Here is a 15,108-nt window from a genome sequence, read left to right as displayed (position 1 = left end):
ATGCAGGGATCAGGAGTGAGTTAGGGTCAGAACGCAGGGATCAGGAGTGCGTTAGGCTCAGAATGCAGAAATCAGGGGGGGTGGGGGGTATTGTGAAGGGTGCAGAGGACACTGCTATGGGGGTGGCCCTGCCCATAACTGTGTCCTCTGTCCCTTCACATCACCTCACCCCCCCCCCACACACACACACACACACACACACACACAGTTGTATCCTCTGCCCTCCTTTTCCCTATAACAGTGACCTCTGCCCCCCTTTCCCTCCCATAGCAGTGTCCTACGAGCGGAGAGCAGTAGGCCGCACAGTTCTGGACAGAGGCCAGGAGTGGGAGCCAGCAGAGTGACTTTCCATATTAGCAAGCTGGTGATTGGTTACCCTGTGTCCTAGCAACCAATCACCTGTGGTTTAACTTCAAAAGTTACTTTGGGCAGCTCCTCCTCCGCTGTTCACTAATAAGATCGGCAGAGGAGGCATGCAGAGGTAGAGGCTTGCAGGAGCGGGACCCATAGTAGGGCCGGCCCTAATGGGCAGGCCGGGTAAATGACCTTGGCGGGCCGTAGTTTGAGGATCCCTGCTCTATAGTATGTACTTGTCTCAATTAAGAGCACTAAGTGCCACTTTTTTTAGCGTCTTTGTTCCTCTGTTATCAGCATAAATCACTTCTGACAGTTTTTCCTGACATTTACAAAAACACAAACAAAAGAGGGCACACCGCCCAGTGCATTTTCTCATGGGTACTTTATTAAAAATCAATAAATGACATACTCACAAGCCATGCAAGTTAATAGTATATCAAACCTTTAATTCGTGGCACAGTGATTCGTCTGACCCAGAGTGTTCCAACATCAGAGAGACACTGCCCAGGATCCAAACTGGCTTACGCATTTCAAGAGTAAACCCTCTTCATCAGAGCCAAACTGATAGAGATGGTTCTGATGAAGAGGGTTTACCCTTGAAACGCATAAACCAGTTTGGATCCCAGGTGGAGCCTCTCTGGTGTTGTAACACTCTGGGTCAGATGAATCACTGTGTCATGAGTTAGAGGCTTGATATGCTATTAACTTGCATTGTTTGCGAGTATGTAATTTATTGATTTTTAATAAAGTGTCCATGGGACAATGCCCTAGGCTGGTGATGTCTCCTTTGTTTGTGTTTTTGCAGTTGCTAGTTGGCCCTCCACCCCCAGTCAGTCGTTAGGGGCAACAAGGTCCAGTTAATCCCTGGGTGGTGTTTCAAAAGGAGTGCATGTGAGGTATCAGAACTATTCGGGTTAAAAAGAATACTTTTTTTTTTTTTTTCAAATATAAAGTTTATTCAACTCCAAACAGGGGCGGGGGCCCCGAGATACAAACATGAGTGAACAAAAAACACTTTGTTGCAGTTACTATACAAATAAGTTCAAAATATTGTACAGTACATACATAAGCGAGGACCTTCAAAACATGTGTATACTACTGGCATGATACAAATTAACAAGAGACAACAATGTGCTAAATTCTACGGCATCGGGGTGTCCCCCCACCTACTTTTTCCACTTTTCTTTAGGGGGTGGAAACAAAAGTTCCCTGAACTGGAGATGGGATGAGGGGAATGAGGGAGAGGGTTTAAAGGGGGGAAAGAGAAATAGGAAGAAAGTAGAGAGAAGTAGGAGAAGAAGATGGAGACATGGCGGTAGCTGGACCAGTATACCAACTCAAACAATGTGGTCTCAATACATGTGGGAGTAGAGTTATGACCCAAGTAAACGCTGGCCTTCTTCGGAATAGATGAAAGCGTTCCAGGTGTCCCAAGTCTTTTTATGGGCTTCTTGTTTATGCTGTGCAGTGAGGATCAGGTCTTCCATTTTCTTTATGTCCTTCACTCTCCGTAACCACAATGAAAGGGCTGGGGGAGAGGGTTGTTTCCAGCAAAGTGGGATGCACGCCTTCGCTGCATTGAGCAAATGACATGTAAGGCATTTCTTATATCTTTTGATGGGGATCGAGGAAAGGTGCAAAAGAAAGAACGCGGCCTCGTCAGGAATAATATACTCTGTGCACTTTTGTGTTATACGTCTGTTCTCTCCCCAGAAGTCTCCCCAGAAGCAGCGCCAGCACCGGCTCGAGGAAGAAGGAAAGCATTTCTGTAGCCTGGAGGGGGTCAGGTACCAGCGGGTAAGTAGCTTGAAATTTGTTTCTTGTATTTTAGTGCAAAGCGAAGATTTGAGGGCAAGTGTGATTATACGTTGTCGTTGTGCTACTGAAAACGTGCAGTTTAGGTCCCTCTCCCATCTGGTCAGACAGGGCAGAGGTGGTTGTTCTTTTGGCGAGATTAACAGTAAATATGTTTGAGACAGAATATGGGCTAGTGGGCCTTCTCCTGTACAAAGATCCTCAAACGGCGTTTGTTGATGAGCGAAAACTTGTGGCTTTGGGAGGGAGTGAAGGAAATGGTGCAATTGGGCGGCTTTCCAGAAATGGAGACGGTAGTCTTCTGCTGGGTTAATCAAATTGGAGATGGATGGCCATTTCTCTCCAGTGGTGAATTTGGCTGCGTGGTCACTACCTGAATCTCTAAGAGTGGTGTAGTCTATGGGATGAAATCCTGGAGCAAAGTTTGGGTGGCCAAGGATGGGGAACAGAGGTGAGTTTTTTGATGTAAGGGAGGCCTGCTTGGCTATTTGGTGGCTATGTCTCAAGGTGGTACCTATTAATGGGTGAGACCTCATTCTAGGTGGGAAGTCACCATAACACCACAACGCACTTTTTAGAGGTATATGGGTTTGGGATTGTTCAAGTTGAACCCAAAGTTTGGATGTTTTATTTCTCCTCCAATCCAGTATACGCCCTAGGTGAGAGGCAAGATAATATTGTCGTATGTCAGGTAGTGCTAGTCCCCCCCTCACTTTTGGGGAGCGTCAGCTGTGAGCGTCGCAAACAGGGTTTTTTGTGTGCCAACACAAATCTAGTGAAAAGGGACTGGACCTGCTTGAAAAAGGAGGGTGGGATATGGATAGGTAATGCTTGGATAAGATAAACAAATTTAGGAAGTATGCACATTTTCAAAAGATTACATCTCCCAAACCAGGAGTGAAAACCTGCGTTCCACTTTTCTAATAGAATCCGGGCTTTAATCAATAGAGGCGGGAAGTTCAGGTCAAACGTGCGTGCCAAGTCAGAGGGGATCTTCGTACCTAGGTATGCTAGGGCTATGTCCGACCACTTAAAGTTGAAGCTAGACTGTTCCCTCAAAGTCTGAGGGGGCACCGAAATGCCCAGTGCCTCCGACTTTGAGAAGTTAATCTTTAAATGAGAAATGGCTCCTTAGATTTAAAATTCTCGCATAAGGTTTGGTAAAGAGATTCTGGGATTGGTTAGGGAGAATAGTAGGTCATCAGTATCTGCTGAAATTTTGCAGTGGGAATCCCCTAACCGAAGCCCTGATATGTCCGGATTTGCTCTAATAGTGCATAGAAATGGTTCCAGGAACAGGGCGAACAGTAGGGGGGACAAGGGACAGCCTTGTCTTGTGCCATTAGCAATAGAAAAAGGGCCCGAAAGAACACTGTTAACTTTTACTTGGGCTGAAGGGTTGGAATAGATATTGTGAATCCACCTCAACATCTTGTCTCCTAGGCCAATATGACGGAGAACTGAGAACATGTAGTTCCAGTTCACCCTGTCAAAAGCCTTTTCGGCATCGGTGCTCACAAATACGCAGGGGGTCTTGCTGTCGCTTGCTACGTGGAGGAGATTGAGAACCTTGATGGTGTTGTCCCTTGCCTCTCTAGTAGGGATGAACCCGACCTGGTCGAGGTGTATTAGGTTTTGGAGATGCTGTGCTAGTCTAGTGGCAATTATCTTGGAAAACAACTGTAGATCCACGTTTAAGAGAGAGATGGGCCTATAGCTTCCGCATGCGCCTGGGTCTTTCCCCTCTTTATAAATCAGAGAAATATGGGCTTTTAGAGTCTCGCTCGGGAACTTAGCTTCTGCTCCTAGGGCATTGAAAAAAGCTACCAATTGTGGGCCTAAAATGGGAAGAAAGGCTTTATAATATTGGGCAGTGTAACCATCTGGTCCTGGGGCCTTACCCACTTTCATAGAGTTCACCGCTACCTGTAGTTCCTCTAAAGTTATTGGTTCATCTAAAATCTCCTGGGTTTCAGCTGGAAGAGATGAAAGTTGTGAGTCTGAAATGTATTTATCTATACTTGCTCGGTCGGAAAGGGAACTAGGGAGGTTATATAAGTCGGAGTAAAAGTCTCCAAATCCCTTGGAGATTTGCGTCAGGGTGGTGGCTCTTTTGCCATCAGGGCCAATTATCTGTGGGATATAAGCAGCTGATTTGATTTCTTTTACAGATCTGGCCAACAGTTTTTCCGCACTTGTCCCCTGACTCGTAGGATATTTTGCGACAGAACTGAAGGGCTGCCTTTGCTTATGTTGTATTTCTACCGAGGCTAAAGTGGAGAGTAATTTAGTAATTTGTTCATTTCTTTTTCTTTTGATAGTCGCCCCGTGCTTAATGAAAACCCCCGAAGGACACACTTGTGAGCCTCCCACAGTATTCCGGGGTCGCATCCCTGTATGTCGTTCTCTCGAAAGTAGAGATCAAGTTCTTTAGTTACATCCTCCAGTACCTCAGGGATTTGTAGAAGGCTCTCGTTCAGACGCCAAAATAGGGATCTGGGAGAGGGTCTTTCCGTGAGGGTGTATGTGAGAAAAATGGGAGCATGGTCTGACCATGTGATCTGACCAATTGATGTGGAGCTCACAAGGTTTAACTGGTCGTGGGGCATGAAAAAGAGGTTGATCCTGGAATATACCTTGTGTGGGGGTGAGAAGAAAGAATAATCTCTTTCCTCTGAGTGTTGGAGACGCCACACATCTGTCAACTGAGCGCTGTGTAGAGTCTGCCCTATACGTTTCCTGGAAGTGGGAGAAAAGGAGGAGCTACCAGAAGATGTGTCCATTGAAGGGATCAGAGGGACATTAAGGTCTCCCCCTAGGAGCAGCTGGCCTTGTTTGTATCCCATCAGTTTGCCTATTATGCGTTTAAGGAATCTGTCCTGGTGTTTGTTCGGGGCATACAGTGTGGCTAGCGTAAACTGGATCCCACCAATTAAGCCCTTAAGAAATACATATCGCCCCTCGGGGTCCACTAACATCTCCTGAAACTCCCATGGCAGTCTGCTGAAAATTACTATGGAGACCCCCCTAAACTTAGAGTGGGAGTTGGTTGAGTGATACACTCGGGAGAAGGATCTATTCTGAAGTACAGGGGATTTATCCGTTTTAAAGTGTGTCTCCTGTATGAAGGCAATATCGGTTCGGGATTTTTTAAGGTCATGGAGTAACATACGTCTCTTCTCCGGGGTATTTAAACCCTTAGCGTTAAGAGAGGTTACTTTAAGGGAATCTACCGCCATGTCTCAGGGCAAAGAGGGTGAACAGACAAGTAGAAGAAAGAAGGGGGAAAAGGAAAATTGGGAGTGAGTGGGAGGGAAGAAGAAGAAGTAGAAAAGGGGGGGGGGTGGGATATGAGGGTTCAGGCCAGATAAAACCCAACCTATTTATCACCTCAGGTAAAACAAGCTAATTAGGTAAGTCTTAACAACTTATTATGTATATAGAACCAGAGCCCCGGATGTACACAATGGCCTATGTGGGGTGTGGGTAATAACCTGTAATTGAGGACCCAGGACTCCCACCCAACCTGGCAACACATCAACAGTAAGAAAATAAAAAAGAACAAAAACAGAATGCAAAATGAGCATATAAAAATAACATTGGACATTAATGAACCTATGTTCCCAAATAAGAACCAGTTGATTGCTCATCTCTGCGCTTCTCGCCAACCAAAGATCACCCGGAGGTACAGAGCAGTAAACGAGCAATCCATAAACTTCTCATAATACAACAATGAACTAGATTCCATACCCGTCCTAGGCTAAGTGGAATATTTATCATTTTAGAGTGTAGCGGCACTCGTCTCCACGGACGGCTGTAATATTTAAACTTGTTACTAAGATCTCTCTAGCTATTTGTGCAAATGCAGAAAGTGCATTTAGAAGATAAGCAAAATATTTGTCACTTGCATAGCCCAGTCCCGCAAAGTCTTCTCGTCCTGCTTCTCGCCAACCATCCTTGAGGGCTGACATAATAAACACACTAAAATGCCCACCTTTTCTCCATAAGTTATGAATGATAACACATAGTGTGATCCACAACCTACAGAGATTCTCGTATAGGCTCTGTTGCTGAGGGAAGAGGAGATACCCACAAAAGAGACGGTATAGATAACGTTCTGTGGCGTATCTCATGTCCTCAAGTGCTCTGCAAAGAGTGGGGTAAAAAGGATTCCTTCCATTATGCTAGGTGCGCTGTTCCTTTGGGTTGAACCATAGTCACTGCAGAACGTGATCCCAACTCACTACAAACTCTGCCATGAGATGAGCTGGGTGGTAGGGTGATGCATCCGCGACGGGGCAGCAAAGCTGGGACATAAGAGGAGTAGGAAGTATTCTCAGCAGTGTCCTGTAGTGGTTAAGCGGGTTTTGAAGTCTAATGGGACAGCAATATCACCTCTAGAGTGAAAACGTGCAGGGGCGAGGGATGACAATAATGAGCATGGGGGTCTTAGCAGCGGTATAAGGGAGACAGTCACAGCTACTCACGTTTCCCGATTCTCATCCTGAGATAAAGAGCGGGGACGGCTTCCGTTTCTTTGCGGCCTCTGTGGTTGAGGAGCTTGCCCCCTCGATGTGCCTATGCATCCTGGAGCACGAGGAAGATAGTCAGCCAGTTGGGGATGGCGATCAGGTCCGCTCCGAGGAAGTCAAAGAGCGCAGGTAGAGATTCCGGGGATCTCAGGAGGAATGACTTCTGGTCCTTGAGGAAGGTGACTCCCCAACGATAAGTGGCATTGCTGCGTCTGGCCAGGTATGCAGAGGTTTCAAAAGGGCGCGTCAGTGAAGTGTCGGTCTAGAGATGTCAGGCAGGATCTTTACAGTTGCACCATCAAATTCCAGATCACCTGCTTCCCAGGCCCCACGGGCAATGGCTTCCTTATGAATGTAGTGATATAGTCGGCAGATCACGTCTCGCGGCCTGGTAGGGTCTGACGGGCGAGGACCCAGGGCTCTATGGACCCGATCTACCTCTATACGCTCAGGGAGATGGTCACCCGCCACTCTTCTGAAGATGTCTGTGACCGTGGCCAGTAAGTCAGATGGGCCCGTTGCCTCTGGGAGGCCTCGGAGCCGCAGGTTATTCCTACGGCTCCGGTCCTCTATTTCCTCCATGCGTAGTTGAAGATCCACTGCTGAGCTAGACTGGTCTCTGTGCATGGATTCCAAAGATGTAACTCTCTGCTCAAGGGTTGCCAATGAGGACTCGCCTGTCGTGAGGCGTGTAGACAGGGATTGAACCTCTTGCTTAACCGCCCGGATCTCTCGTTTGTGTGCGGCCTCCACTCTCCCCACCAAGGCCTCGATATTCGCTCTCGTCGGGAGAGCCTGCAGGATAGCCTTTAACTCCGCATCCGCTCTATAGGTGACTGGCAGGGGTACAGCATTCCCCCGAGTCCCGGCAGAGACTCCAGGGGAGCCAGAGTAGACCACTGGACTCCGGGACCCCTCCGACGATTCTGGATCCACCATGAGGTCTGGGGTCTGTGAGAGAGAGTCATGAGGGCCCGCCATCTTGAAGTCCGGGGAGCCGGGCCGCGATCTCCCGAAAAGTCTCTGGAAATCACCGGCAACAGGGGTATTTGTGACCGGGCTGGTTCTCTGCTTGTTCCTTCTGTTTGTCCGCTTCTTAGAAGAGAGTATTCTGTTTTAGAAGAGCAGGTAGTGCCAGGATGGGTGAGAGATGACCGGGAGCTGTGTGCAAACACGTCTCTACTCGGCCATGTCCAGACCACGCCCCCCCCCCAAAAAAAAAAGAATACAGGCCTCTGCATATCATATATTTTTCATATATCTTCATGAGCATATTGGGAGCCATCTTGTGCTATTTTTTTTTTAGCTGAATACGAGTTCACAATTTTAAACAAGTTTTCTTACAAGGACACTTTAAGAGTCTTATCTTAGTTTCTCCCAGATCATAAATGTCTGAATTCCTGACAGCCAGACCACATAAGAGGAAGATCATGGCCAGTGGGTGTACTATAGTGAGACTAATGACTCATTGGGCATGGCTGTTTACCACGTGATCAGCCGTGATGAAGTCACGGCCGATCACAGATGGTACCGCCCCACTTTGCACGGCGCATGCGCGCCTGTGGCGGTGTATTCCCGGGAACACGGCTCATCACCGATGCTGGTAAATAGCCATTGGTCGGCGGCTGTTTACCATGTGATCGGCTGTGATCCTTTCATAGCCGATCACTAAATGTAAACATAGAGCGCTAACGAGATGTTACTGGGTTCTCCTAATCACGCACCGATCGTGTGTGAGAAGGAGATTGTGGTAACATCTCGTTACCGCTTACAGTGTACACCAACCACACTGATTGCCCCCCCAATAAAGAGGACCTGTCACCGTCCATCTGAGTACCCGGGTACATGTCACAGTTCATCCGAGTACCTGAGTACCTGTCACAGTTCATCTGAGTACCCGAGTACCTGTCACAGTTCATCTGAGTACCCAAGTACCTAGGTACCTGTCACAGTCCATATGAGTACCTGAGTACCTGTCACAGTCCATATGAGTACCAGAGTACCTGTTACAGTCCATATGAGTACCGAGTACCTGAGTACCTGTCACAGTCCATATGAGTACCCAAGTACCTGAATACCTGTCACAGTCCATATGAGTACCTGTCACAGTTCAAATGAGTATCGAGTACCTGTCACCGTCCTTCAGAGTACCTGCATACCAGTCACCAGCCCATCAGAGTACCCGAGTACCTATCTCTAGCCCATCAGAGTACCCGATTACCTGTCATCAGGCCATAAGAGTATCCAAGTATCTGTCACCAGGCCATCAGAGTACCCGAGTACCTGTCACCAGCCCATCAGAGTAACCGAGTACCTGTCACCAGCCCATCAGAGTACCCGAGCACCTGTCTGCAGCTCATCAAGTTACCCAAGTACCTGTCTCCAGCCCATCAGAGTACCCGAGTACCTGTTTGCAGCCCATGCCTCATAGAATATACGTTGGGGTGTTTGCTTTCCAAAATGGGGTCATTTTGTGGGTAATTCCATTGTCTTGGTGCTAAAGGACCTTCAAAAGTGTGATAGGTAGGAATGAAATGAGATGTGTAATTTATGCTCCTAGAACGCCTGAAGGTACTACTTCAGTGGTGGGCCTCTGTATGTGGCCAGGCTGTGTAAAAGTCTCACACATGTGGTATCGCCATACCTGGGAAGAGTAGCAGAATGAATTTTGGAGTGTAATTTTTGCTATGTACATGCTATTTGTTAGAAATATCTTATAAATTGACAACTTTGTGTAAAAAAATGTGTTTTCATTTTTTTCCATTTTTTTTCCACATTTTCCAAAAACTTCTGAAAAAAACCAAACCGTTCAAAAGACTCATTATGCCTCATAGAATATACGTTGGGGTGTTTGCTTTCCAAAATGGGGTCATTTTGTGGGTAATTCCATTGTCCTGGTGCTCAAGGACCTTCAAAAGTGTGATAGGTAGGAATGAAATGAGATGTGTCTAAGAACGCCTGAAGGTGCTACTTCAATGTTGGGCCTTTGTATGTGGCCAGGCTGTGTAAAAGTCTCACACATGTGGTATCGCCATACTCTGGAATAGTAGCAGAATGTATTTTGGGGTGTAATTTGTTGTATGCATATGCTGTATGTGAGAAATAACCTGATAATATGACAATTTTGTAAAAAAAAAATCTTCATTTTGCAAAGAATTGTGGGAAAAAATTACACCTTAAAAAAACTCACCATGCTACTTACTTAATACCTTGGAATATCTATTTTCTAAAAAGGGGTCATTTGGGTATTTGTACTTTCCTGACTTGTTAGTGTCTCAAGAAATGAGATACACCTAATGTACTGAATGCCTGATCAGATGTGATCAATTTTCAGTGATTGGCACCATAGTTTGTAGACTCTATAACTTTCACAAAGACCAAATAATATACACTAATTTGGGTTATTTTTACCAAAGCTATGTAGCAGTATAAATTTTGGTCAAAATGTATGAACAAAAATTACTAATTAGCAAAATTTTATGACAGAAACAAAGAAAAGGGCATTTTTTTTCACAAAATTCATGGTCTTTGTTTATTTATAGCACAAAAAATAAAAACCCCACTAGTGATTAAATGCCACCAAAAGAAAGCTCTGTTTGTGTGAAAAAAAGGACACAAATTTCATATGGGTACAGTATTGCATGACTGAGTAATTGGCATTCAAAGTTTGAGAGCTCTGAAAGCTGAAAATTGGTCTGGGCAGGAAGGGGGTGTAAGTGCCCTGTATTGAGGTGGTTAAATTACCAAGGTTGTATATGGTATAACAAGTTTGTCCATATACCGTTAGGAGAAGTTTGCAAGGTCCGTTTGTTTGAGAAAAGTCATTTGTCAAAATCAACACTTGTTTGTTTTCTTAATCTGTGGAGCCACGGAGAAGCTGTTAACTATTTACAAAGCCGTTACTACGTTTGAAGACATTGGTATTTTAAAACTGGAGCTTGTGGTTATTGCCTCATCATCTATATTACCCATATTGTTGATATTTGGATTGATATTCTGTGTTTATCACCAATTATATTTTGATATTATTTTGCACTGATTTTAGTAAATAAATATATATGTTTGCACAATATCGTATTCCTTTCTGTCTTCAAGTTAGCGCAGATAAACAAATTCGAGTTACATTGTTGATTTGTGGAAATACGTAGGAATCTCCTAAATTATAGATCCTTGCTTATTTCCATAAATATAACACTGTTTAATATTTTAGTATAAATACCCTGACAGTAGACATGTGCACACTGAAATATTTCATTTCGGAATTTAGTTTTCGTCCGAAAAATACATTTATTTAGTTACTCCCGAAATTCGTTTTTATTTATTTTGTTTTTCGTTAAAAATTGCATTCGTCCGAAAATCCAAATTAAGGTCGAATCTGTCATTGAAGGCTTATGGTGTCTGTCGAATGTTCAAAGAAGGTTCGACGGAGCAGCTAAACTGTACAACGCCGTATGGTTTACCTGCTCCGTCAAATCTTCTTAGAACTTTCAACAGACACCATAAGCCAAAGTACGTGTGTACTTAGTTCTAGCTATTTTACTGCTCCTCCTCTTTGGTTACAATCAGCCAATCACATTCATCATCATCATTATTTTTATTTATCTTTTCTCCCCTACGTCGAATCTTTTCTCCCCTACGTCGAATCTTTTCTCTCTATGTCAAATCTTTTCTCTCTATGTAGAATAATGTTGGACTAATAGAGTTAAGGTTAGGCACATTGGACCACAGGTTTGATGGACACAGATTGTTATTGTCATCATTATGTCGAATCTCCTATCTATATCGAACTGATGTAGCAACGAAAACGAAAATAAAGCATTTGTTTATGTCGGATCTTTCGTTTTTCGGATTCTGCACTTTCATTATCGTTTGTTAAAACAATAACGAAAATACCTGAAATTCGGATGAAAATGAATTCGGACGAAAACGAATGCACATGTCTACCTGAGAGAGGAATAGTCCCTAGTCCAACACACTCATGCGCAGAAGGTTTAAATTCTTTGTGCTTACAAATTTTTCCTGACGTCAAGAGCAAAATGGTGACAGGGGAGGGATCTCTAGCTGATTGACAGCCCTAGCTCTGTTCCAGTGTGCTGTGTGGAGGGGGGTGTCCCTTTCCTCCAATCAGCACTCAAAGCTCTCCTCACTGAGTTATGCAGAGTGCAACTTCAGCTCCCTGCCCCCTTTTTTCTTAACTCACACAAGCTCTATAATTCAGCACTTTGAACAGATCTAGAGAAGTGAGTGCTGCAGATAGACAGGTAAAACTTATGTAGGAGGATTTGTTTCATCTTTGTGCATCACCTGAGACCACTCAATTCACTGGGTATATGTAAGGCTTTACAACCACTTTAAGGGGTTTATTTACTAAAGCTGGAACGTGCAAAATCTGGTGCAGCTGTGCATAGAAACCAATCAGCTTCCAGGTTTTATTGTCAAAGCCTAATTGAGCAAGCTGAAGTTAGAAGCTGATTGGCTACCATGTACAGCTACACCAGATTCTGAGTGCACCAGTTTTAGTAAATCCACCCCTAAGTGTCACTGACTAGGACTGTGTAGTTGTGGAGTAGACAGTGCATCTCTAGGCTGGAAATGCTTAGGATATGGCCCCATAGTGGGTCGATGAGAACCCACTATGGCTGTAGGACACAGGTTATTACTGTATGCATGTGGTGTGGGGTTAGGGTGGATCCTTTAGAGCGTGGTCTCCAAACTTTCTAAGTAAATGTCCGGTTTACTGTCCTTCAGGGTTTAGGGGGGCCAGTGGAAGTAGAAAATGCCCCAGGCTTGGAGGTCAGTGGGAGTAAAAGAAAATACACAGCACACCTGTGGTTAGGGGGAGGAGGACTAGTGCCCCATCATTGGTATAAGAGGAAGAGTGCCCCATTGTTGGTGTCAGAGAAAGAAATAGTGCCCCATCGTTGGTGTCAATGGAAGAAATAGTGTCCCATTGTAGGTGTAAATGAGAGGAATAGTGCCCCATCACTGGCTTCAGTGGGAGAAATAGTGCCCCATCTTTGGTGCCAGTGGAATGAATAGTGGCCCATCATTGGTGTCAGAGGAGGATTTTTTGCTTCAACATTGGTGTCAATGGGAGGAATAATACCCCATTGTTGGTGTCAGAAGGATATAGGAATAGTGCCTTGTATCTGTGGGAGGAATAGTGTCCCAACTCCCAAGGGTTAGGTAAGGTAGGAAACGGGCCACATCTAGCCCTCGGGCCGCAATATGGAGACCACTGCTTTAGAGGTAAGACAGTAGGATAATTTTACTTTACATTTATTTGCATTTGTCCTCTAAAACAATATTCTACATTTTAATTAGAGAAGATTAATTCTTTTAAACAGCAGTTCTCCAAATTTTAGTCTCCTTTTTTAATCAGTTCTCCAGAAGACATGGAAGACATATTTTGTATATCTGAATTTAGAGACTTGAGCATAAGAATTCCTCCGGAGCTAAGAGTCTAAGATAAAGAGCTTACAAAGGCCTTGTCATTTCACACAGGGTTAGGACCTCCTTTCATAATCCCTCGGATTACTTCTCAGCACTCTTCTTGTTAGTGTTTGTTTCGATGGTGAATACAGGAAAGCTTCTTCTACTATTTTTTTTTCTGTGTTTTACGGGTGAACATTTACTAAACCATACTCTTCAATGGATTAAAGAGTGATTTAGCATTTCTTCAAATGCTAAACATGGCAAACTCAAGTACTGAAGAACATCATGTAGCTTGATAGACTGCAGGCATTTTAACTTTGGAGGCTTCTCAGGAAAAAGGATCCCAAATGCCTATCCAAAATAACAAGGTAGGCAATGAAGCATGCATAAACTCCCAGAAAGTCAGAGAAGAATGCACCGCAGTGGTGGAAGGACTGAATAAGGTACATATTCTTAACTGATTTACCAATACTAGGGTCAAATTTACCATGAGCAATGTGTTGTGGATAGCTGATTTTTTGCAAGTCATATTAAATACAGCTACTGTAATAAGGTAAATATCAGTGCATTTTTATTTTCTTCTTATTCACATCTAAATCACCTCTATAAATCAATCTGTTTGATGCTGATATATTCCTAGAATACTGTGCAGCCATTTTGCATTTTATTAACTGTTCTTTCTTTGCTGCTGAAAGTCATTGCAAGGATATGTGCTGCATACTGAAGGGGGTTCATGGAAGAGGAGAGTGTAGTAGGATAAGAATAGATATAGTAGGATTATGTGTGTAGGTGTAAGACTGCGGGGAGCATCAGTTTCACTGCATGAAGTATAAGAATATATTATCAGTAATGACATATATTTGCTCTTTTTTGCTTTGACTTTACTGAATGACAAAATCAGTATGTCATTATATTACCTGACTGTTGCTATATAAAATACATGCATGAATGCTTCATCAACACATGCTTTATTGTGTTTAATAAAGAGCTGACTTTCCTGGCTATACAAGAAATTAGATGCCAACTGTCCAAAAGTAGCCGTGACAGTGTCGCATTTTGGACCTCAGTCCTGATGATCTTGTGTTCCGGACCATGCCCGGGATCAAAGGGGGTTTATTTACTAAAACGGGAGGATGCAGCCCTGCATAGAAACCCATCAACTTCCAGATTTTTTGTCAAAGCTTTCCTGGACAAGCTAAAGTTAGAAGCTGATTGGCTACAATGCACAGCTGCACCAGATTTTGCACTCTCCAGTTTTAGTAAATCAACCCCAGTGTCACCCTTTTTTAAAACAGAACTATGCTCACCACTATTCTCTCGTTGACTGCGGTGTTCTGGATCTCCGTGCCAGTCACTGACATCTTCAGCCAGTCGGCTCCTGGGTACCATTCTTTGGCCATTTTCATTGGCTGGTCCGAAATTATGTCATCTCTTCGCATGTGCCTGTGCAGCTCAGTAAAGAAGGTGTACAGGCAGGTAAGGATAGCATGTCCTGTCTGTTTACAATTTTTTTTGTTCACTAAAGTTCCACTTTAAGTTACTGCATATATTCAGTATCTCAATAGGGCATTTATTATGGTGATTAGGGTCTGCAGGGGGGAGGTCCCTGCATAACTACAGACAGCGTTTGGATGGACCTTTTCAGTAAGTGAAGTATGCACTTAGTATGAAGTATGCAATAAACGTTTACATTGATCTGTGCTTTAGCCTAGGCTCACACTGAGTGCAAGAATGAAAGCGTGCGAGTTCAGCAGAACTCACACGCTTTCATTCCCGCATGTCAGTCCCGATTTCAGTGGCAATTTCAGAGACAGGTTGCAGGTTTCTGCAAAACCTGCAAAAGTAGTACAGAAACTACTTTTGGAAATCTGAGCGGCATTGCACCGATTAGGACAATGCCATTGCCGGCAATTGCGCCGATTTGACATGTGATTTGACATGTCAAATCGCACCAATGTGAACCAGGGCT

The 15,108-nt window shown here is 44.2% G+C and overlaps 1 protein-coding gene across 1 annotated transcript in view; it reads left to right on the top strand.

Moving 5' to 3' along the window:
- Positions 1-13,231: 13,231 nt before the first annotated feature.
- LOC141144946 (regulator of G-protein signaling 9-binding protein B-like) overlaps positions 13,232-15,108 on the top strand; it is a 61,953-nt gene continuing 60,076 nt past the window's right edge. Inside the window, exon 1 of the mRNA XM_073631092.1 lies at positions 13,232-13,582. Coding sequence (XP_073487193.1) covers positions 13,487-13,582 — 96 coding nt within the window. The 5' untranslated portion in view covers positions 13,232-13,486. The remainder of the gene's footprint in view (positions 13,583-15,108) is intronic.

The sequence above is a fragment of the Aquarana catesbeiana genome, linkage group LG05 (genome assembly GCF_042186555.1).
Source record: "Aquarana catesbeiana isolate 2022-GZ linkage group LG05, ASM4218655v1, whole genome shotgun sequence".
Classification (NCBI taxonomy): domain Eukaryota; kingdom Metazoa; phylum Chordata; class Amphibia; order Anura; family Ranidae; genus Aquarana; species Aquarana catesbeiana.
The sequence above is the reverse complement of the archived record's forward strand: the minus strand, read 5'-3'. Positions and strand labels throughout refer to the sequence as shown.